Consider the following 25,420-nt stretch of genomic DNA (forward strand, 5'->3'; position numbering starts at 1 on the left):
TTTGATTAGGTGGTACAACTGAGTGACCCCCGGATGACAAAGGCTCTCGTGCAGGGCACGGAGCTGGTTCACTTGTGCGCTGGCACATGTACTTCGGGAGAGGGCGTCTGGGGGCTCGTTGAGCTTGCCGGGGCGATACAAGATCTCGTAATTATATGTGGAGAGCTCGATTTTCCACAGCAAGATTTTGTCGTTTTAGATCTTGCCCCGCTGCGTGTTGTTGAACATGAAGGCTACCGACTGTTGGTCAGTGAGGAGGGTGAACCTCCTGCCGGCCAGATAATGCCTCCAGTGCCACACCGCCTCAACGATAGCCTGGGTCTCCTTTTCAACAGAGGAATGTCGAATTTCGGAGGCATGGAGGGTGCGGGAAAAGAATGCCACGGGTCTGCCTGCCTGGTTTAGGGTGACGGCAAGGGCGACATCTGAAGCGTCGCTCTCTACTTGGAAGGGCAGTGTCTCATCTACTGCGTGCATACCGGCCTTGGCTATGTCTGAGCAAATACGGGCGAAGGCCTGTTGTGCCTCGGCCGCGAGGGGAAATTGCGTGGACTGTATCAGTGGGCGGGCCTTGTCCGCGTATTGTGGGACCCACTGGGCGTAGTAAGAAAAGAACCCTAGGCATCGTTTGAGAGCCTTGGGGCATTGGGGGAGGGGAAGCTCCATGAAGGGGCGCATGTGGTCGGGATCGGGCCCCAGTAGTCCGTTTTGGACTACGTAGCCGAGGATGGCTAAGCGGTCTGTGCTGAATACGCACTTCTCCTTGTTATAAGTGAGATTGAGGAGAGATACGGTGTGGAGAAATTTGGCAAGGCTGGCATCATGGTCCTGCTGGTCGTGGCCGCAGATGATGACATTATCTAAGTACGGAAACGTGGCCCGCAGTCCGTACCGGTCAACCATTCGGTCCATTTCTCGTTGAAAGACCGAGACCCCGTTAGTGACGCCGAAGGGAACCCTAAGGAATTGATAGAGGTGACCGTCTGCCTTGAAGGCAGTGTAGGGCCGGTCCGATTTACGAATGGGGAGCTGGTGGTAGGCGGATTTCAGGTCAATTGTTGAGAAGACCCGGAACTATGCAATCTGATTGACCATATCAGATATGTGAGGGAGGGGGTACGCGTATACCGGTTGATGGTCTGGCTGTAGTCCACGACCATCCTGTGTTTCTCCCCAGTTTTAACCACTACCACTTGGGCTCTCCAGGGACTGTTGCTGGCCTCGATAATACCCTCCCGAAGCAGCCACTGGACTTCGGACCTAATGAAGGCCTTGTCCTGGGTGCTGTACCGTCTGCTCGTGGTGGCGACGGGTTTCCAATCTGCAGTCAGATTGGCAAAGAGGGAGGGAGGGTCAACCTTGAGGGTCGTGAGGCCGCAAATGGTGAGTGGGGGTAGGGGTCCGCCGAATTTGAGGGTGAGGCTCTGGAGGTTACATTGGAAGTCCAGGCCCAGTAAGAGTGTCTGACAGAGGTTGGGGAGCACGTACACGCGGAAACGGCTGAATTCCACGCCTTGTGCAGTGAGTTTGACCAGACATAAGCCCCGGATCGGGACAGAGTGGGATCCGGAGGCCAGGGAGATCCGCTGGTTGGCGGGATCGACCGCGAGGGAGCAGCGCCTTACCGTGTCCGGATGAACGAAGCTGTCGGTGCTCCCGGAGTCAAGTAGGCAGTAGGTCGCATGGCCGTTGATGAGTACCGTCGTTGAAGCGGTAGCCAGGTTGCGAGGACGAGATTGGTCAAGCGTCATGGAGGCGAGTAGCGGGCGATCACCCGAAGATTCCCATGAGTAGCGGCAGCGACCCGGGTCCCGTGGTCCAGTCCCGATGGGAGGACAAAATGGCGGCGTCTGGAGTACCTGCGGGGAAGAAGATGGCGGCGCCCATGCAGTGCACATTGTGGAGGCGGGGCCAGATTGCGGCGACCACGGAGCGCATGTTGCGGGGGCGGGGCAAGATGGCGGCGCCCACTAATCGCACGTTGCGGGGGCGGGGAAAGATGGCGGCGTCCACTGATCGCACATTGCGGGGGTGGTGCAAGATGGCGGCGCCCACTGACCGCAAGTGGAGTCGGGGGAGGAAGATGGCGGCGCCCATGCTGCGCACGTTGCGGGGGCGGCGAAAGATGGTGGCGCCCACTGATCACACATGGCCCCGGGAGCTGCAGACGGCGGGGCCCATTGTGAGATCGGCTGGGGAGAGGGGGAGAGGTCGGGCGCGATAAAGGCATCAGCGCGGGCCTGACACACAGCTGCAAAGTGGCCTTTCTTGCCACAAGATTTTCAGGTCGTGGCACGGGCCGGGCAGCGCTGGCGGGGGTGCTTCTGCTGTGGAGTAGCAGCAGGGACCCCCAGGGTGCGCGGTGTGGCGGGTAGCGCAGGCATACTGCGCGGGAGCGGCCCCAGTTGGGGGGGGTCGGTTGCGGTGTCCATGAGGGGTAGGATGGGTGGGCTGCGTGGTAGGATGAGTGGGTGGGGTAGGATTGCACATTACGGGAAGCGGCCGTCATAGAGAGTGCTAAAGTCTTTGTCGCCGCTAGATCGAGCGCGGCCCCTTCCAGCAGTCGTTGCCGGATGGGGTCCGATGCAATACCCGTCACAAAGGCATCTCGCATGAGGAGACTCGAATGTTCTGTACCCGAGATGGCCTGCCACTCGCAGTCCCGTACTAGAGGGATAAGGGCCCGCCAGAAGTCCTCAATCGACTCACCCGGTTGCTGGACGCGAGTGGAGAGTACGTGCCTCGCAAACAGAGTGTTCATCGACTGGACATAATTTTCTTTGAGCAGTTCCATAGCACGGGCGTAGGGCGGCGCGTCCTGTATCAGCGGGAACACGCTGGAGCTCAACCTTGAGTAAAGTAGTTGCCATCCTTCCACTGCCAAGGTGCCCTCGTTAAAGGGGGCGCGTGGGGGGGGGGGGGCAGGGGGATAGCCTGCCCTATCTCTAACCACCCAGGGACCTCTGATGGCCCAGGGGACCTCCAGGTGTAATTCTGCCTAGTCCAAGTTTGTGTGACCAGTACTAACGGCGTCTGGCTGGGCTCTCCATGGGAAGTTGGTAGATGCTGGGAGCCCGAAAGATCCCGGGTCAGCATGCCTGGGTGGGTTTTAAACTTACTTAGGCATGCAAGGCTTAGTCCTGCTCATTGTGGCGGGATTCTGATCGCGATGTCTCGCAAGATTTGGGTAGATCAAGTGAGGCTTACTGGCTGTCTGGTCTCGTTCGAGCGCAACACGGCCAGTAGATTGTGCCCAGGATGTATGTCATTAACATACAAAATGGAACACTAAAAGAAGGTAGTCTTTACGTAGTCTCAGTTGTTGTCAATTACCAATTACTTTGCGATATTTCCAATGCTTCCTTCACAAAGTCTCAGCAGTAGAATGAGAAAGAATGAGCTCGTACTTAATCACAGAAGCGAAAGTGAAAATCGTAACTAAATGTGTGTGTGATTTCAACAAATAGCTAAGTACAATATTGTTTGGAATTTAATCGGGACACTGTCCTTTATTTACTACTATTTAGAAGTTATATACAACTAATCATTTATGTAACTATTTTAATAGAGTTTACTTTCGGGTTTCAACAAATTCAATAAACGCTTTTGTGGTGATCCACCACTGTATATATATATGTGTGTGCCTCTATTAGGGGATGTACAATAGTACCTGCTATTACAGGTTTGCTGGTAAGCCCCTGCCAGCTAGCTCCGCCCACAGGGAGCAGTATAAATATTCATAAGCTCTCCTGAGCTGCCATTCTACAGCTGCAGTTGAGGGAATAACATCTCACGGTAATAAAGCCTCTTTTGTACCGTTTCGTATTTCTGTGTGCAATTGTTAGCGCATCAATTTATTACCGTGAGATTTCCTACATCATGGACATCAGAATTAAACCCAACCATCTGCAGCTGGATCCGCAATCCCCGAAAGCCAGGAAAGACTTTAACCACTGGCTGGCTGTCTTCGAGGCCTTCATCACCTCAGCGGACTCTTTACCATCGGAAGCTCAGAAAGTGCAACTCAGAAAGTTCCCAGGTAGCACTGCAAAGCTGGCGGGAGCCAGTGGGGCAGTGCCAGGATGCCACGGTGGCACTGCCGTGAGTCAGGGCTTGAGGGGATGGTGAAGGGGGCATGAGGGGTGCAGGGTGGGTATGAACGGGCCTCTGGAAGGTTTGGCGGGGGTGGGGGAGGGGGGAAGTGTGTGTGAAGGATGGAAGCTTTGGAAGGAGAATCCTCAGTGACCCCATAGCGGGGTGCCATCGCTTGGGGGTGGGGGGGGTATGGAGTAATGCCCATGTGTGTGGAGGGTTGACATTCCCCATGGCTAGGGGATGTGGTGATCCACAAGCTTACACAGAGATCATGGGCACCCTTTCAAAATAGTGGTCCGATCTGCGAGGAGCCCACCTGGCTAGCGCGTTCAGGTCCCCAGTGATGAAAATAATTCAAAGTTTCGGGTTGACCAGAGAGAAACTCCCCAGGGCCCAAAAAGTGACTTTGTTAGATATCGGTGGGGAGCTCGCCAACAGAGCTGGGAAGAAACTCCCAGCAAAACTCGCCACAAATGACACTTCAAAAGCGCAATTTAACTAAATGCGAACAAAGTCTCATAGTGAGAGCATTTAGCCGCGTGATTGCCAGCACACGTTATCGAATGGCACTCGGGTTAGATGGGGGGCCTCAGCTGGGGGCGTGTGGCCGAGGTTGCATACAGCCCCATTTTCTGCACTGAGGAGCTCCGCTTGCCGGAAACCTCCGTGTAGCAAGAGAACGGGGCACTAATTTTAAATGGCGTCCTGATCTCTGGAGCCCCTGACTCTTTGAGTGATTTGGGGATCACATTAGAGTCATAGACACAGAGTCATGGGGCTATGTTCTCCGTGCCGGGACACCTAGAATGTGTTCCCAGATGGAATGGAAAATCCGGGGCGAAATTCTCCCAAAGGGAGACAAATTGCCGACGCTGGAGTGAAACCCGGAATGTTTCACTCCAGCGTCGGAGGCCGCCCCTCGCCCCCTATTCTCTCCCCCCCCCGGGGGGCTAGGAGTGGCAGCGTGTCAATTAGGCGCGCCGGGCCTTGATGCTTGCGTCAAAGCGGTGCGGCCTGAATGACACGGCCGGCGGCACCTAATGACGTCACCCGCGCATGCACAGGTTGGCCGGTGCCAACCCGCGCATGCGCGGTTGCCGTCTTCCCCTCCACTGCCCCGCAAGACATGGAGGATTGATCTTGCGGGGTGGCGGAGGGAAAAGAGTGCGTCTTTTAGAGACGCCGGCCCGACGATCGGTGGGCACCGATCGCGGGACAGACCCCTCCTGAACACCCCCCTGGTGCTCGATCCCCCCTCCGCCCCCCACAGGCCCCACATGCAGCGGTCGCGCGATGTTCACGCCGGCAGTGACCAGGTGTGGTTGGCGCCAGCGTGAACTGTCGGGTTCGGCAGTCCGCTCGGCCCATCCGGGCCGGAGATCAAGCGGCGTGGCGTGATTCGCCCGGCACTCCCGCAATTCTCCCACCCGGCGTGGGGGTCGGAGAGTCGCGTCCCAGGCGTCAGGGCAAAATCCGGATCAGCGGCAGGCGGCAACCAGAATGCAATGCTCTAACCCTGTAGCTGGTGGCATGAACGAGGTCTATGATACACACTGGTGGGGGGGATGTAAATAGATGCAAATGGATCGTAATGACCCATTTGCATCTATTTTGCGGGCGGGCGTCCTATGCTCCGCCCTCCCGTGATTCTCCAGTCCCCATGGCTGGGAATCATGTGGGCGAGGTTCACTTGTAGTCTCTACAATCGTGTCCCTGACATAGATTATTATTATTGAGTCATTGGAATTAACTTAGTGCTTGGACTGATGTGATCAATATTTACAAACATTGGCGGTTTTATCACTTAGGCCACTGAAGCATAAAAGTTATGAATGGATCAAAGCTGCAGATGTTTTTTACGAGATGTCAATCATATATCACAACTCAAAAGCTATGAATGGATTGCAGATAGCTACAAGGTACGTGTTAGAGCTAAAATGCTTCCCACAGCCCCTGTCTGGACTTTTCTTTAGCTTCCAGACAGGGCCCCTCTATTACACGGGTCACGGGTCCCTGAGAGGGCATTCCAGGGGCTGGTTTAGCACACTGGGCTAAATAGCTGGCTTTGAAAGCAGATCAAGGCAGGCCAGCAGCACGGTTCAATTCCCGTACCAGCCTCCCCGAACAGGCGCCGGAATGTGGCGACTAGGGGCTTTTCCCAGTAACTTCTTTGGAGCCTACTTGTGACAATAAGCGATTTTCATTTTCATTCCCCCTATTACATGGATCCCTGAGGGGGTTCCCCGAAGACAGTGCTCCCTATAATTTGGGGGGGGGGGGGGTCCAGGTCACCCCCGCACTTGGAGGTGGCGGCTGCTGTGCAGAGTGGGGGGGGGGGGGGGGCAGTCGGAGCCGATTTGTGGTTAAGGTAAGGCGGCAGTGGCCAGCTGCAGGGCCTCGCTATCAGCCGCCTGCTCAAGATGGCGGCCGGATAACAGGATTCCCTGGGAAACCCTCATATTCCATGCCATGCATAAATTTGCATGGCGTAGAACACTCATTTGCATCCTGCTTGACGACCGCAAGGGAATCGTAAAACTGGCGCAATTCAGCTCCAGCAGGAGAACATAGTCTCCCAAACGGAGAATGGAGCCCACAGAGTTTTACGGAACAGCAAAAGACCTGTCACACATCGTATATGTGCTGGCCATCAAGCACCTATCTATTCTAATCCCATTTTTCAGCACTTGGTCTACAGCCTTGTATGCTATGGCGTTTCAAGAGCTCACCTAAATGCTTCTTAAATGTTGTGAGGATTACCACCTCCACCACCTTTGCAGGCAGGGAGTTCCAGATTACCACCACCCTCTGGGTGAAAATGATTTTTCTCAAATCCCCCCTACATCTCCTGCCGCTTCTCTTAAATCGGTGATCCCTGGTTATTCACCCCTCTACGAAAGGGAAATTTTTTTCCTATCTACGCGCTTAATAGGTTTGTACGCCTCTATCAGGTTCCCACCTCAACCTTCTCTGCCCAAGGAAAACGACCCCAGCCTAACCAGCCTAACTTCATAGCTGAAATTCTCCAGCCCAAGCTGCCTCCTGGTGAATCTCGAGTACATTCAACAATTTTACATTTTCTCTAAAAAATATAAAGCTAGCAGTCCTGAGGCATTAATCCTTCAGCAGGAATTTCATAAGACAGGAGAGGAGGAAGGGGAGGGGGAGGGGGTGTGGGGAGAGAGAGAGAGAGAGAGAGTGTGTGAGTGTGAGAGTCTGTGACATCTAATGCTTTATTACGTCTTTCAGATCGTCCTAATGCACTTCGTGTATAACCTTTAGAGTGGCAGCCATTTTGCTGAGATCAGTGTTCTGGATGCAGCAATGAAATAATTGACCAATTCATTTCTTGTTCATTGTGATCATAATTAATCTATTTTTGGAAACAAAAATTGGCTCTGTGTTACTCTAAAGATGTCCGGGTTCAGATGTTTATAATTACGGAGGTAATTTTGGTGATTATCTGAGCCCGGGATGAAATAACTTCTTTGAGTTCACTCCCACATATTCATTATTAATTTGGTTAAATTATACAGAATCATACCGGAGATATAATATTATCATACCTCTTCCTCCTCTCTGCTCAACAGCTGTTGAAGGAGAATATCCTTCTGTTCCAAGTCCTTCTGCAAGTCATTCTGAAAGGAATAATACAATGTTATAATGCAAATCGCCGTCCAACATAGAAATTCTCACAAAAAATACTAACCTCATTAATATTACTGTATAATCCTTGACTGTAAGATTTTGACCTATTTAGTCTGAAGCAGTCAGAAGTCTGAGTTGCAGCCAGCTTCATCAAGCCCTCCAGTATTTCATTTTTACTAAGGGGGTGAGGATTCCAGCATATTTCTGTTAATCTTCATAATACTATTTTAGCTAGGGATATTGAGGCTAATTGCAGTTTTCACATCATAGGCCAGCTGGGATCAATTGACTTGACAAAAGCCGGCACACAGGGTGGGGGGAGGGGGAGAGGAGGAGGAGGAGAGAGGGCTGCATATGGAATTATTAAGAAGATCTATGAATGAGTGGAACAATGATAAGTTCAAGATTCTGCACATTGGAAAGAAGAGGGAGCATCAGATAGCTAAAGTAACACTGAGACTGATTCGGGGTAATCATTGATTCAAAGCATGGTGTTACTTTTGGAATCAATATGGCGATTGCTGTCTACTTACAACTGGAAGCAGTGGTTATGGGGATGTTGCTCAAATTGGCACATCCTTTCATATTCCTGGGCCTCACTTTATGTATTCCCTAAGCTCTCGTGGACACAAATACTTTAATTTGGGGGAAATGATTCAAAATGCTGTAAATGATTTTGCACTGGCTTCACTCCCAGGCAGAATCCACCAGAAATTAAATTTGATGGCCTTGATCTCATTAGGCCAGTTACAAGCCCACCTTTACTTAATTAGTGATATTCATGTCCGGTAAAGTGCTTTCCAACCTATGCTTCTTAATTTCAATTGGTTGCGTTCTCTAATTTCTTTTCTCTCGTGAATAATTTGTTTTATCATTTCCGCAGTTCAGCTTGCAGCTGGTTGCGTGCACTGTGTGGCTTCTGTGGAACAATTCTAATTGAATTGTTAACTTCTTTCAAAATGGAAGGCTACTGAAAAGATAAATCACCCGAACAGTTGGGTCCTTATTCAGTTAAATAGCAGCCCTATCTTTGTGTGGGAAGGTTTATTCTTATTTACAGTGAAAATTCAGTAATTTACCCTTATAGGCAAGCTTAATTCGACCAGCGCAAATAATCCAACATTTTGTGGTGATTTGCAACCTAGGAGGGATCCCTGGGAGGGATTACCCAGGCCTCTCGAGGCGTGTTTCGCAGGTAAAAACTGGGTTCCAATGGTACAGCTCACGCTATCCCTAGTACTGGTGCCAATGCCCCACGAACAGGAACGCACTTCTACCACACATCTTTAAATCATGTATTCATCTCTCTATTTTATGCCAATTTGCATGTGGTTCAGGTACTCATCCACTGGTTCATACTTCTGAGTTTATCATAGAATTTACAGTGCAGAAGGAGGCCATTCGGCCCATTGAGTCTGCACCGGCTCCTGGAAAGAGCACCCTACCCAAGGTCAACACCTCCACCCTATCCCCATAACCCCACCCAACACTAAGGGCAATTTTGGACACTAAGGGCAATTTATCATGGCCAATCCACCTAACCTGCACATCTTTGGACTGTGGGAGGAAACCGGAGCACCCGGAGGAAACCCACGCACACATGGGGAGGATGTGCAGACTCTGCACAGACAGTGACCCAAGCCGGAATCGAACCGGAGATCCTGGAGCTGTGAAGCAATTGTGCTATCCACAATGCTACCGTTCTGCTTTTTAATTTAGTGCCTAGCTCCTCATGCTGACGAGGCAGAATCCCTTTCCTCATTCTACTTTGGTCACTGGTGCCAATATGGACCACAATTAATTGGATCCTCCCCCTCCCACTGTAAGTTCCTCTCCAGACTTGAACAGATGTCCCGAACCCTGGCACCAGGCAGAAAACACAGCCGTCTGGAGTCTTCCTCTTTGCTGCAGTGTCAACCCTCCTCATTATACTGTTACCTACGCCACCACAGTCCTCTTTTGCCCCCAACACTTGAATAGCTTCCTGTGCCACAGTGCCATGGTCAGTTAGCTCATTCACTCTGCAGGCCCCTCTCTCATCTAAACAAGTTGAGAAAAGGTCAAATTTTGGCCAACTGCAAAGGCCTCCTCAGAAATTGCTGGATTTTAATGCATCAAACAGCTATAAACATAGCTGTTTTGCAGAAAATTCTGTGCCATTATAATTGCTACATGTTAATTGCAGCACTATTCAATAGAAAGAATTTTGCACAGCACTACAGTAATTACTGAAGGATATTGTTAAACTAGAAAGAGTACAGAAGAGATTTACGAGGATGCTACCAGGACTTGATGGTCTGAGTTATAAGGAGAGGCTGCACAGTCTGTGACCTTTTCCCCAGAGCGTAGGAGGCTTAGGGGTCATCTTACTGAGATCTATAAAATAATGAAGAATAATTGCTGAGAAGAAGCAATTTTCATGGGGAAATATGATTGGAAATAGGAGAAACAGCATTTTAAGGAAGTTGCCTCATTGAAATACAACATTCAACATTGAGCAATTATTTGATGCCAACTTGTCTTTTAATGGCTACAGTTCAAAGCTCTGTCTTTAACAAATGTTCTATTAAAATCTATTAAATACATTAAAAACTAAGTCATTCATTGATTATAAACAAGCTGTCATAATTTGCAAGTAGGGGCCTTGCTAAGTAATAATACAGCATAAACAGGAAACATAATTTAGCTGGTTTAATCATTTTTAACACTGAAAGCTTTTTGAAGTTCAAAGTATGCAATGCTTTTAATTTATTACTTTCTGTCCGCCTTTGGGGTACAGAAAGATAGCAATGCCAAAATTGGGGAATATTGTTGAATTTATTCACTAGATTAACATATTGGGCGCGATTCTCCGAAACGGAGAGAAACAGCCGACGCCGGAGTGAAACCCGGAGTGTTTCACTCCGGTGTCAGAGGCCGCTCCTCAACCCCTATTCTTCCCCCCCCCCCCCCCCCCCCGCCCCCCCCGGGGGCTAGGAGAGCGGTGCGCGAATCTCGGGCGCCGGGCCTTGACGCTTGCGTCAAAGCGGCATGTCGAGAATGACGCGGCCGGCGGCGCCTAAGTGACGTCAGCCGCACATGCGCAGGTTGGCCAGCTCGTGGAGGGTGCCAGGGCGGCATGTCGTGATTCGCCCGGCCCTCCCGCAATTCTCCCGCCCGGCGTGGGGAGCTGAGAATTGCGCCCATTGTATTTTATTTTGCTTCAATACTATTTCATTCTTAAAGTTTTAGGGGAGTATACTGGTTATTTAGGTGAACATTTCACACTTAATCTGAAGTTTGAAATGTTTGTACTATACAGTCCAGGGTGATAGAGTCATAGATGTTTACAGCATGGAAACAGGCCCTTCGGCCCAGCTTGTCAATGCCGCCCAGATTCTCTCACTAAGCTCGTCCCACCTGCCAAAATTTGGCCCATATCCCTCTATACCCACCTGCCCATATAACTGTCCAACTACTTTTTAAAAGACAAAATTGTATCCGCCTCTATCACTGACTCTGGCAGCCTCTTCCAGATGCTCACCACCCTCTGTGTGAAGAAATTTCTCCTCTGGTCTTTTTTGTATCTTTCCTCTCTTACCTTAAACCTATGCCGTCTAGTTCTAGACTCCTCTAATTTTGGGAAAGGATGTTGACTCTCAACCTTATCAATGCTCTTCATTATTTTGTAGACCTCTATAAGATGACCCCTAAGCCTTCTACGCTCCAGGGAAAAAGGTCACAGCCTGTGCAGCCTCTCCTTATAACTCAGACCATCAAGTCCTGGTAGCATCCTCGTAAATCTCTTCTGTACTCTTTCTAGTTTAACAATATCCCTCCTATAATAGGGTGACCAGAACTGAACACAGTATTCCATGTGTGGTCTTACCAATGACTTGTACAGCTTCAACAAGACGGCCCAACTCATGTACCCAATAAAACCTAGCATGCTGAATGCCTTCTTCACCACCCTGTCCACCTGCAACTCCACCTTCAAGGAGCTATGATCTCCTTGTACTCCTAGATCTCTTTGTTCTGTAACTCTCCGCAGAGAGGGGTTCGAAGGTAACACATTCTACTGGATGAGCCTCCTTTCCAATACCTTTAAATGAGTGGCTTCTGTTAGTTTCCGTAGAGTATCGTCCAGTTTGGCCTGCTGCTGTTGGAATAGCCGGTCCTTCTGGCCCAACTCTCTCTGTAAGAAAATATAATTCATCACAAGCGAAGATAGATTTGCATTTACACAACACCTTAATGTTCTTCTCGGAAAAGCTTGAAAGCACTCCATATTGTTTCATAAACATGCGATGTGGTACATCTCATCTAGACAGACAGTAGCTAGGCTCAGGTAGTTACTTCAAACTGACTTATTTACACCACGTATAATATATACAAGGTGGGCAACTGAGTAGGCACATCTTCTCCCTGGTGCTGCCTGCTTAGTCTGCAGTACAGTCTCTTGATTGCTGATATCATTGTTACATCATGGCCTTCAGCACTCATTTTCATAACTATTAACCCATTACATGACACCTACTAAATAAAATATGAAATAAGTTAAATTAATAATATTAAATAATACTTTGAACTGTTACATATGCAAACACAGCAGCTATTTTGCAAGGTTCCACAAATAGCTATGCATTAAATGATTTGCACATCGGCTTATGGTGGTAAAGGCTGATGTTGGTCAAGACTCTGTTTTTGAGAAATGTCAGGGATGCATAATTATGCCTAAATCACTGAATACAGGAAGATAAGGTTTTGGTGCAACAAAATATTTGAAGGTCAGCATTCACAACAAAGCAGGATCCTTTTAGCACTGTAGTATCAACTAAGATTATCTTCCTCTCAGAGGGAATTATAACAGCACCACATATACTAATAGAATGAGTAAGGCATTCACATCAACTGCTGTAACAGATAACAAACAGTTTTGTGACAAATATTTTAAACAGAATTGTCATTAAATAATTTATTTAAAATCCAGCTATATTGTAATCTTTTTAATAAGTTACAATTGGCCTGTATTCCGCCAGATGATAGTTTTAAAAACAAATTTAGAGTATCCAATTTATTTTTTCCAAGTAAGGGGCAATTTAGCATGACCAATCCATCTAGCCTGCGTTGTGAGGGCAAAACCCACGCAAACACGGCAAGAATGTGCAAACTCCACACAGACAATGACCCGGGCTGGGATCAAACCAAGTTTCTTGGTGCCGTGAGGCAGCAATGCTAACCACTGTGCCACCATGCTGCCCCCACCAGATTATAGTTTGTGACAATTAGTTCATTCTGCAACAAATTAAAGTCAACACATGGTGTTTGGTTTGGACAATGCAATTATTTTATCAGTGAGAATTTTAGAAATCCTTACTTTAAATTCCCCAAGGAGCCTGTTCCTTTCTTCCGTCTTCCTTTGTAAGTCAAGCTATCAATACAAAATGAAAGTGAAATAAATAACTTTTTCCAGTAGCCAGTTCATGAAATCCACAATAGGGGAGAACTGTCACAAGACGAACAACTATGAGTCGGGGGATTTTTCACCTCTCATTTGATCCTACAATTTCTTCAAAAATGGGCACATTTATAGACCGATGCCAATGGGCTGTGCAATTTCCAAAAGGAAAGATGATTCTATTACATGCACCGTGGTAGATGCCCAGCCAAGTAATCCTGTTGGATCCCGAGCTGAGCTCTGAATCCTATCTCCTGGAAATTGCCATTACAACCCAGTTCAATCTCTGTATTATTGTCCACTTGTGCATTACTTTACCCTCACTATTAATGAAATGTTTATTCATGCTTTCATCATCTCCAAGGTTTTTTTTTTTTAAATTTAGATTACCCAATTATTTTTTCCAATTAAGGGGCAATTTAGCGTAGCCAATCCACCTACTCTGCACATTTTTTTGGGTTGTGGGCGCGAAACCCACGCAGACACGGGGCGAATGTATCATCTCCAGGGTTAACCTCTCCAAAACAATTCTCAAGTCTTGCGTTACACCCACACGTGAAGTGCAACTCACCTGTAGTTTTCTTTCTTCCCATTCACCTTTGTTCTGTCCTTTTTAAAAGTTTTTTTCAAACTTTTACCTGTCAAACCTTATCCCCACTGACCTGCACTGATTCCTCAGCCACACTGCAATGATTTGAAAAACCCTCATCCTCGGTTATGAATCCATCCATAACTTGACCTTCACTTATCGGTGCAATCTTCTTCAGTCCTACATCCTGGCTTGAATAAAATCTTTCAATTCCCTTTCCTGTTCTATCAGTCTTGAAAGTCTTCAGCTGTCAACGGCTTGTAGCCTGAAATTCTCCTCCTGAACGTCAAATTACAGCTCCCCCCATCTTGAAATGTCCCCTCAAAGTATGCCTCTTCCTAATGTCATGATGTGGAGATGTCAGTGTTGGACTGGGGTGGACACAGTAAGTCATGAGTCAATCATCTGATGAAGGAGCTACGCTCCGAAAGCTCGTGATTCCAAATAAACCTGCTGGATTTTAACCTGATGTTGTATAACTTCTTACTCTTGCTACTGAAGCAAACGTTGATGCTATTGTTGTAAATTATTTTCTTCCAGGATTATTTTTATTTCAATGTGGATGCAAATCTGCGGGTCCTTATTAGTTGCATCATTTATTGTTGTGCCGTTCTGGACAGCAGAAATGAATGCCTAGATAGTCTGTTATATGTCCGTTAATTGTCAACGTGCTCTATATAATAATGTTGTTTTTCTTTTCCTGGATTAGTCACTTAATTCCTCAAACAGAATTTTCTAAATGCCAGCCAAAATTAAACAGGCTATATTTTAAACTCATGCTTCAAACAAAATAATTAACAATAAATGAGATCTCACTCAGGCTACAAATGGTATTCCACAGTTTTTGAATGCAATGCATATCTATTGATAATCATGATAATTAAGACACTAAAAGTCCTTGGATAGGGCATGACACTTCAAACCTATCCCTGACACAAAATCTGTCTTGCTTCTCTGATTGGCTCCACTATCTAATTATACTGATTGGTTAAACATATTAGCCAATCAAAAAACACTTTACCGCAGCATCGTTTCTCCACTCCCTCACTTTGAGCAACATTAGAGTTATTATAAAGCTAATGAACAGGCCTGGCCTGACAGTAAGTGAGCAGTAACAATTTCCTGATATTTCCCAGTATATGGTCTAACCTGCCTTCTTTGTTCACAATCTTTAGTACAGCTTCTTGCTGCATTTATCATGTGAGATGTAGGTATATTTTGACTAAATAAACGTAAAATGATGTTGGTCCTTGGTACAAACTTACAGATACTGTGACAGCTCTTATTTCCTAAGAGTGCTTACAAGCACTAGAGAGCTAGACCCTCACATTTTCACTCAGTAGCTCATCTTTTGCCATGCTCGTTCTCAGCAACTCCTGCTTCAGCTGAAGAATGGAGCTCTCCTGCTGTGCCATCCGATGCTGCAACGCATCCTGAGGAAAGAATGCATATTTCAATGAGCTGGAAAATGACCATCAACGTCTGTGGTCAATAGAATCTCTCAACCGATCAGGGAGTGTCCTGCCATACAAACGTCATCATACTTACATTAAATCCTTTCTATAGGGAAAGCATTCCTGAAATGCTGAGTTTATAGAAGCACAAAATTACTGCACGAATTCTACCGTGCTGTGAAATAGATGTTAAATTAAGCTCCTCTAGAAATGCCATGCGAGATAATAGATTTTGGCTCGAGTTATGTTCGAGTCTTGTGTTGGTCAGCATAGGTTAAGCTGCATTAACAAGTGCATTTGTATGGGAAAATTCATTTGAGATGTACCGCATAACTCGTCATCATTTGGGCAACTCTATTCTTACCTTTACTCCCTGCAGATTCCTGGTTTCTTGTTTGTATTTTAATAGTTCTCTCTGTAATGAAAATGAAATTGAAAAGATCGATTTTTCTTCCCCATCACAAGACATTAACTTTCCACCAATTATGGTGCCAAAATATTGCAGAAAATACAGGAAGCAAAGCTAAACTTTCAACAACCATTTATATTGCTGGGGGTAGGGGAGGGGAGGGGAAGTCAGCAGCACTGAAACATCACACAATTTAAAAGGGGCTGTTCACTTGTAACTTTGTTCATCTCTAGCTAATACAAGCCCACAATTGTAACTGTGTCATACCAGCTGTGGATCGTCTCTGATATTGGGGGAAGGACTAGCAATAGCTAATATTCTATTACCTGGCCAGTGTAGGTGGGTGCATTTATTTAATTATTAATTAAATGAATTCAAATTCCTCCATCTTCTGTGGTGGAATTTGAACTTATGTCTCCAGAATTAGTCGGGGCCTCTGGATTACCAGTCTAGTATTATTACCATCCCTGACTGACTAAACGCATGGTAATTACTCAAAAAAAAAATTTACATTTTGGAAATGTTAACAATAAGATATATGGGGCTTGATTCTCCGGTCCCCTAGCCTTGTGTTCCTCGGCGCTGCACCTTCTGCAGGCGGTGGGAGTCTCTTCTCTTGCTGCTGTCACTGGGAATTCCCACTGAAGCTACGCTGTTGGGAAACCCATGGGCGAGGGTGCGCAGCCAGCGGGTCAAAAGAATCCCGACCAGAGAATTCCGGTCATGATTAAAAAAGTGAAAAAGATAATAACCCTATTTAAAAATAACGGTAATGACTATTTTTTAAGAATTAGATAAAGATTTAAACCCCAAAAAGGTGATTTGGAGGCTCTACATCAAACAAAGGGTGAGGTTATTCAACTAATTGTATTTTCATATTCTTCCGCCCTCTGTGTTTTTCAAATGACTCCTTTGAGACTGGGCACTCACTGACCTGCAAGATAATGAACAGCCTGCTCCATGGCAAACTGTTACTTTGACAATGTTGTTCAGCTACCCGTGTGAAAATGTCCTCCTATAAATGATGCACTATCAGCAATGTATCACAGCAAATGGCTGAACACTTCACAACCTAAAGCAGCCAGCCAGCTGAAGAATTTCAGGTGAAAATGTTAAGTCTTTGTACAAAATATCACAGAGTAATTTCTAGACTGTACAAATGTATCAGACAAAAGAGCACCCTTCAGATTATGTTTTATTTTTATGAACTTGCATAAACTCTGTGACGAGCATGAATTGCTTCAATATGATGGGCTCAGTGGTCTTCTTGCTGTATCATTCTAAAGTTCTAAGAAACTCATTAGTCCATTGCCGCACTCCAAAGAAAATGTTTTCCTCTTCACTTAAAAGGAACTTTTATTACAAAGGTTTTGCTGCAGTCAGGAAATGTGATATGCACTAAATATCCTGTTGACAAACCAACCTTTTTAAAAAACATGGCGTTCATGTGATAACTTGCTGCTGAGGAGTCAATGTGATTATACCACTAAGCAAGAAAGTTCCTATTCATTAGGACAGTCATTGTCAATTTTTGAATACTGTTTCTACTGTCAATGCTGGTTATTGTTATAGTTATAAATACTGATGCAAATTACCGTATACCTTGTCACATTAAGATTCCTGTAATTTGATTTTAGAAATGTGCTGTTAAGACTGATGATATCATGGTTTGAAGCACAGAATCCTAACTTGAATTAATGGAATTTTCAAACAGATTGCACCTCATAATTGAGAGGAAAGGGTAATTTCTGATATTGCTAAACATGCCCGTTTACTGTTTCATTTGACACTGAATTACTTTGGGCATCGGTAAATGGTGAATGCTGTGCTATGTTAAATTAGGGTAGTGTTAAATTACATTTAATATTGCCACCTATGTATGTGCTGGCCTCCATGCCACGTCATTACCACAACTGATAAGTGGAAATGAGCTATTACTATTTAACCCGTCATCTTCATCATTCAGGTTACCAGGCCCCAAAAGGGCATTGGCAACCATGGACTTCTATTGGATTGGTCCATGATTGTCATTGACAATGTACTGCAGCGGTCTTCCATTGCCTCTGCATTATGACTGACCAAGAAACTCTCCTATATAAAAGCAAATTAATGCGGATGCTGGAATCTGAAACCAACAAGAAAATGCTGGAAAATCTCAGCAGGTCTGGCAGCATCTGTAGGGAGAGAAAAGAGCTAACGTTTCGAGTCCAGATGACTCTTTGTCAAAGCTCTCCTGAAACTCTCCTGAACTTACTGCGTGCCATCAGGTGTATTTGAACATTTTGCGGGCTGATTGAGAATCAATTATGAATGCGCCTTCCTTGGCCATCCAAGTCCTGAAGTGGTATTCGAGCCCGGAGTTTCTGGCCCAGCGATAGGGAAGCTACTACTGCACCACAAGGCCTCCCTATTAAACTATCCATAAGCCTTCATAATTTTAAAGAACTTGTATCAGATCACCATTTAAACCTGGCCAAAGTTCTGACTTTTCTTAGTTTTTCGTAATGATAGCCTAGGATCCCTGACAAAAGCCCAGTGAGGTTGTGCTGCACCCTTTCCACTACTTTTGAAATCTGCCTGAAATGGCATGCACAATACTAAATATAAGACTCTGAATGCTGCCTAACTAAGGAATAAGTTCAACATGACCTTGTGGCTTTTGTATTCACAATGTACAAAACCAATTATTCTTTTGCCTTTTAGAAGTATTTACCAACTTGCACTGCCATATTTAATGGCCTGATAGCTGCACACCAAAGTCCCTCTGCTCCTCAGCTCCAGCTGAAATCTTGGGCGAAATTCACCCCTACACGGTGGGGCGGGGGGGTCTTGGCGTAGCGGAGTGGCGCCAACCACACCGGCGTCGGGCCTCCCCAAAGGTGCGGAACTCTCCACACCTTTAGGGGCTAGGCTCACGCCGGAGTGGCTCCCGCTCCGCCGACTGCCGCCAACAGCCTTTGGCGCCACGCTGCCCGGTGTCGGGGCTGGCCGAAAGGCCTTCGCCGGTCGGCGTGAGTCCATGTATGCGCCGGAGCGTCAGCTGACGTCACCACCGGCGCATGCGTGGTGGAGGGGGTCTCTTCTGCCTCCGCCATGGTGGAGGCCGTGGCGGCAGCGGAAGAAAAAGAGTGCCCCCAGAGCACAGGCCCGCCCGCCTATCGATGGGCCCCAATCGCGGGCCAGGCCACCGTAGGGGCACCCCCCAGGGTCCGATCGCCCCGCCCCCCCCCCCCCCCCCCCCCCCCCCCCGCCCCCGCCAGGACCCCGGGCCCGCTCGCGTTGCCTGCTCCCGCCGGCACAGAGGTGTTTTAAACCACATCGGCGGAAGAGGCTTGACAGCAGCGGGCCGGAGAATCGCTGCGGGGCGCCCACCAAGCGGCGCGAGGCGCCCGCCAACCGGCGGGGCGCAATTCCCTCCCCCGCCGATTCCCGGGTGGCGGAGAATTCTGTCCACGGCGGGGGTGGGATTTACGCCGGCCCCGAACGATTCCCCGACCCTGCGGGGGGTTGGAGAATCCCGCCCCCCTTACCATTATTTCAGGTGCCTTTCTTTCCTTGTTCTCATTTCTGAAATGGTATGCAAAATTAGAAGGAAAACTAAATAAATGAATTGCTCGCCTTCCGAAAAATGTATTTTGGATCGAAGCAGAGTTCTAATCTAGCACAGCTTTTTGGGATATCTCTATGGGATCATCTATCCTGGTGAAGAAAGATAGGCCAGTCTTCAAAACTGATCATCTTTATGGGTCAGGGCAGCACGGTGGCCTAGTGGTTAGCACAACCGCCTCACGGCGCTGAGGTCCCAGGTTCGAATCCCGGCTCTGGGTCACTGTCCATGTGGAGTTTGCACGTTCTCCCCGTGTCTGCGTGGGTTTCGCCCCCACAACCCAAAAATGTGTAGGATAGGTGGATTGGCCACGCTAAAATTGCCCCTTAATTGGAAAAAATAATTGGGTAATCTAAATTATAAAAAAAAAAAAAAAAAAAATCTTTATGGGTCAACCTACTGAAGTTATCAGAACTAGTGAGTTATAAACTTGGATGACCAAATGACTATGAAACACTGTACAATCAAGATGTAACTAATTGGGTTTCACCAAAATGGATTGCAAAGTTGTAGACTAATACCCTGGAATTTCCTTTTATACATTTCCAACAATCAAAAAGTTAGCTTTTAATTGTTAATCAGAGTCTGCCCACTAGAAGCTGTGATCAGGGTCACTCAACAGTTTCGAGCCCCTTAATTGAATACGCAAAGGGCCTGATGCCTTTTTTTGGCCAATATCAATATTCTGTCATTGACCGTGGGCAGCACGGTAGCATGGTGGTTAGCATAAATCCTTTACAGCTCCACAGTCCCAGGTTCGATTCCCGGCTGGGTCACTGTCTATGCGGAGTCTGCACGTCCTCCCCGTGTGTGCGTGGGTTTCCTCTGGGTGCTCCGGTTTCCTCCCACAGTCCAAAGATTTGCGGGTTAGGTGGATTGGCCATGCTAAATTGCCCGTAGTGTCCTAAAAAAGTAAGGTTAAGGGGGGGTTGTTGGGTTACGGGTATAGGGTGGATACATGGGTTTGGGTAGGGTGATCATTGCTCGGCACAACATCGAGGGCAGAAGGGCCTGTTCTGTGCTGTACTGTTCTATGTTCTATGTTCTATGGTTTATCTTGGGATTCGTTGGCATTTTATTCCAGGAGAGATCTTCCTGGAGGCAGTGTTTTTTTTGTTCAAAAACATTTATTTAGAGGCTAACGATTTACAAAGATTAAATAAAACCGAGACATAGCTGAAGCTACTCCCTGAGATGCTTTGCAGTCATCTCCTGCCAGTGAATGACATCATGGTTACATAGCTCCTCACACACATGCTCAGCAGCTATCATTATAATTAACCCTTTAGTCTACAGACATGGCAGAAAGGCAGCTTGAGAAAACATCCCTCTGCTTAGCATTACCCCCAAAATAGCACAGCTTTGATTGAGAAGCCAACAAGTGGCAGAGCAAGAATTTGATCCTTCTGTGCTGCAGCATATTAATATTCTACTAAGTTATGACACTATGCAATCAATTAATTTTTAGTGAATCATGGAGTAGTTGATCCATTTGACCCTCTTGCTCATAATAAGGTGCAACATCAGATTATAGTGAAGGTTTATCAGTAGAGTCTGCTTTGCTTGCAAACAAGATATTTCTAATGAATGGGAATTTTGTACTGTCAATGTTGTTCGATACATTAGCCACTAACCTCACAAAGCTAGCTGAGAACCCAATTTTCATCTCAACATTTTACCAACAAATGAACAAAAAGGTTCTGCACACGCATTGGCATATTGTGAGAGAGTATATGGGTGCTGGAGTCACCATTGTCACAACTACAGCTAGTCAACAGATTTTACTAAACAATATTGGTCTATATGAATATTTTGGTGGAATTTCAATGGTGTTCCTGGTAACCTGATAACTAGAAACACAATTGTCATCCAAATCCAATCGTAAATTGTCATTTAGTGTTGGGCTTATTAATCAGGCAAGTTCCCCCATTGGGAAGCAGGGGACTTCTGCAGAGACCATGGCCCTGATATTTACGAGTAGAAAGAGGGGAAGTATGAGAAGGCATTCGGGATGGAAAGCTCAGAAGGTATTTACTACAGGATGCCTTTTACATTTTGCTCTGCAGGTTTTCCCCCGACAGCCAGAATGATTGACAGGCTGGCTTCCTGATGAATGGGGAAACCTGCAGCATGAGGCTGCAGCTAACATGTAGAGAGCAGGTAGAGAGGGAGGGAGGGAGAAAACACGGTTGGGGTTGCGGGGTTTACTATATTGTGGGGAGAGAAGAAATCCTGGGATAGTGAGCGAAGGAGAAGGATATGTAGGGGATATCGACGGGAGTCGGTGATTATAAAGCTGGAAGCAGATAAGCTTGTTTTTTTTAGAACAGTACAGCACAGAACAGGCCCTTCGGCTCTCGATGTTGCGCCGAGCAATGATCACCCTACTCAAACCCACGTATCCACCCTATACCCGTAACCCAACAACCCCCCCCCCGCCTTGAACCTTACTTTTTTAGGACACTACGGGCAATTTAGCATGGCCAATCCACCTAACCCGCACATCTTTGGACTGTGGGAGGAAACCGGAGCACCCGGAGGAAACCCACGCACACACGGGGAGGACGTGCAGACTCCGCACAGACAGTGACCCAGCCGGGAATCGAACCTGGGACCCTGGAGCTGTGAAGCATTTATGCTAACCACCATGCTACCGTGCTGCCCATAAACCATGTTGTGCTGGGTGAAACAGTGCTGCTTCTCCTGGTCCACACACAGTGCGGTAAATGCAGTTACTTTATCAATCTGCTCTTTCTTGATCCCTTTAAACTTGCCTGATTTCTCAAAGCCTTGGGGAACCTGGTCAAAATGAGTTAAAAATAAAAATGCAAGCATGCAGCCTCCTTAAAATCTTTTAACGTGTGACCTGCCTCTTGAAAGTGGTTGGATCCCCACCTATGCCATTCACGCCTACATTAAAACTAAACATAGGCAAGTTGTGGCGATGTATGAAAGTTTTCAAATGTTAACTCCTCATCTGATCAATAGCCACCCATTCATGGAACCAGTTACAGCATCTCCCTCCCCAAAAGGAACACTAGAATTTTCAACTTGGCACAAATTACATCCCAAAAGGCTTTTAATTTCTTGGTTAAGGAAATAGCACAACAAATAAGCAGCAGCATCAAACTTAAACATTTTAAGTGACTATTCTTTGTACCTTCATCTCTTTGCATTCATCCATGCTTAGGTCTAGACGACTCTTGATAATGACCTGAGCAACATAAGAATTTACAGTCAGTAGTTTCTTCTAGCACATAAAAAAAGCCAAGCTGGACGGACCAAATATTCTACTGTGTTACCAACTATAAAACAGCACACACCAACTGTTCTTCTGCACTGGCCCCTTGTTCGCACAGTGGAAATGATCCCTCCTGTTCGTCTTCGGGAAGTGAACCGTTCAATAGTAGTCCCTGGCAACAAAAGAAAAGCAGTATTAAAACATGGTATCATGTATCAAAATGCTGAAGACACTCCGGTTTCTACAACAATTACTGCACAGTTAAGAGTCTGTTCACATTTGGAAGCACTCACAGGGGTAGCAATATTAAACACTATTTTTTGTAGCATAACATAAGTTAAATGAGTAATTCTTTTGCCGGAAGAGACAATAGTGGAAATCAGTCAAAATCGATCAGAATTAATTTAAGTCTGCCTTTCTGTACAGCAAAGTCAACTCAATGATTTATTGATATTTAGAATCCAACAAAATAAACACCTCTGCCTGCCAAGCACGGTTGAATGTTATTTTTCTATTGCTTATTTTCTCAGGGAAAAATTATTGAAAACCATGGCCGGGATTCTCCCCTACCCAGTGGGGCGGGGGGTCCTGGCGTGTTGGAGTGGCGTGAACCACTCCGGCGTCGGGCCGCCCCTCCGCACCTTTAGGGGCTAAGCCCTCACATTGAGGGGCTAGGCCTGCGCCGGAGTGGTTCCCACGGCCTTTGGCGCCACGCCAGCCGGGGCCGAAAGGACTTCGCCGGCTGACGTAAGTCCGCGCATGTGCCAGAGCGTCAGCGGCTGCAGACGTCATACCGGTGCATGCGCAGGGGAGGGGGTCTCTTCGTCTCTTCCGCCTCCGCCATGGTGAAGACCATAGCGAAGGCGAAAGAAAAAGAGTGCCCCCATGGCACAGGCCCGCCCGCCAATCGGTGGGCCCCGATCGCAGGCCAGGCCACCGTGGGGGCACCCCCCCAGGGTCAGATCGCACCGCGCCACCCCCCCCCCCCCCCCCCCCCCCCCGGCCAGGACCCTGGCGCCCGCCCCGCCGCCAATCCCGCCGATAAGCGAGGTGGTTTAACCCACGCCGGTGGGAGAGGCTAGTCAGCGGCAGGACTTTGGCCCATCGCGGGCCGGAGAACTGCCGCGGGGGGCCCGTCGACTGCCAAATGTCGGGGGGCGGAGAATTCGGGACACGGCGGGGGCGGGATTGACGCCGGCCCCGAGCGATTCTCCAACCCGGCGGGGGGTTGGAGAATCCCGCCCCACATTTTGCATATTACAATGGGCACTTTTCGCTATCGATGAATGGCACAGACTAGGGGACATAGACATGTGCAGACATCTGCAAATAACAGAAATATGGTCACGAGCAGGAGGCATTTGAATAAGACGGCGTGCTGTAGTTCTGTCCACTGCCTGGATCTTTACTCAAAGTGGAGAACTAAGGACAAGAATATAGTGAAAAGTTCCAATTTTACAAGAATGTCAAGTTTTTGGCTGTTGTCTCAACACCTCTTTTAACCAAAAATGAAAATCTTTGTGAGCCGAGATAACCGTGTTCCATCTTCAAAGTGTCACTTAGACTTAAGATTTGAGTCCAGATAGCAAGCCAATAAAACCGAGAGAAGCAGGGAGGAGTGGCAGGAAACACAGAGTAACATAGGATGTGTAAGGGCAGAGGACTCTAAAGTTAATTTGCTGCTACCATGTGCTGAGATGGAGCTCTTCATTTCAAGTCAATGGCCTTTCATCAGAACTGACAGAACAACTCTGACAAAAGGTCACCAGCCTGATGGGGCATCGGCAGCACAAGCAAGGCCACATTTATTATTCATCCCTAGCTGCCCTGTGAAGGTGGTGGCGACGGTGGTGAGACAACAGGGTGGCTTGCAACACCGAAGTGTGGCGTGAATCAACCGTAGTGTTAAGCTGAAGTCACATATAGGCCAGACTAAATTGAGTTGGCAGGGTCCCTTCCAGCAGAAGTGTTACTTTTATTTTCACAAATTGTACTATAGCTGTGTCTTGCCGTAACAGGATATGCATTTTTAAATCACTATTTTTGCCATCCACAAGCACAAATATTTTCAAAGCAGTTACAACTAGATAGTTTTTTTTGTTTAAAAGGAGCTAAATAAACTTCATACTTGTAAGATTGAAATCATCTTTCTGGCTTCTTCCATCTCCTTCCCCAGTTGGTCTTGTTGATCGAGCAATTGATCCTCCCAAAGGTTTTGCTTGTCGTTCATTTGGAATTTTCCAGAATTCATGGACATCCATCCAGATTGAACATTGTCTTCTACTGGGCGGAAATGTTTCAATAGTATTTTTTGTATTGTAATCTCAGCTGTCGAAGTGAAGATCCCTCATTTGAAAATATTAGTGCATTTAAAAATATTTTTTAAATAGTTATTTTTCTAGAGTACTTTTAGTTACATTTTCCTGTTCTTCCCAAATTAAAATCCAGACTCTAAGTAATTTCGATTTAAGTCTGTCGGGACCTACCACAAAACAAGAAATTACCAGTTCGAGTATAGCTTTGACAAAGCTATTTTAGATGGTGGTTTAAGTTGGATCAGTGTTAAATATCCCACTAAAACTATATCAGATATGCCTGGTAAGGGCAGCAGAGTATAGATGTGCACATGCATTCAATATTTAACTCATAATCTATGTGTCCTGTGTGCTTTTAATACATCAACAATCGCCAACGTTACTCAAAGAAAGACACTTTGAAAACATTCTCTTAGTCTCTCTAACATCATAGTCACCTGCTGAAAGGAGGTTAAGGGACACGATTCAGCAGACAAAAATTTAAGTCAGCTTTCGGGTGCATTTAGCGGGGTGTTCCATAGTAGTGTCATCACCGAGTAACAGCCCACTATTCAATGGCACTTTGCCATTTTTTTGTCCAAGACAGCAATGAGAGAGATTTCCTGCTGGTGAGCTGATCTTGCCA

The 25,420-nt window shown here is 46.9% G+C and overlaps 1 protein-coding gene across 7 annotated transcripts in view; it reads right to left on the minus strand.

Moving 5' to 3' along the window:
• The window catches only part of LOC119953854 (dixin-like), a 160,979-nt gene that overhangs the window by 18,321 nt on the left and 117,238 nt on the right, over positions 1-25,420 (minus strand). For 5 of the 7 annotated variants that reach the window (XM_038778430.1, XM_038778431.1, XM_038778432.1 and 2 more), the window contains 8 exons: positions 24,609-24,763; positions 22,563-22,652; positions 22,400-22,453; positions 15,588-15,638; positions 15,098-15,202; positions 13,100-13,153; positions 11,825-11,917; positions 7,662-7,733 (listed from right to left, as the gene is read on the minus strand). In XM_038778430.1, the coding sequence (XP_038634358.1) occupies positions 7,662-7,733; positions 11,825-11,917; positions 13,100-13,153; positions 15,098-15,202; positions 15,588-15,638; positions 22,400-22,453; positions 22,563-22,652; positions 24,609-24,763 (674 nt within the window). The remainder of the gene's footprint in view (positions 1-7,661; positions 7,734-11,824; positions 11,918-13,099; positions 13,154-15,097; positions 15,203-15,587; positions 15,639-22,399; positions 22,454-22,562; positions 22,653-24,608; positions 24,764-25,420) is intronic. The other 2 variants (XM_038778433.1, XM_038778428.1) reach the window with 1 other exon arrangement.

Source organism: Scyliorhinus canicula, chromosome 19 (genome assembly GCF_902713615.1).
Source record: "Scyliorhinus canicula chromosome 19, sScyCan1.1, whole genome shotgun sequence".
NCBI classification, from domain to species: Eukaryota; Metazoa; Chordata; class Chondrichthyes; order Carcharhiniformes; family Scyliorhinidae; genus Scyliorhinus; species Scyliorhinus canicula.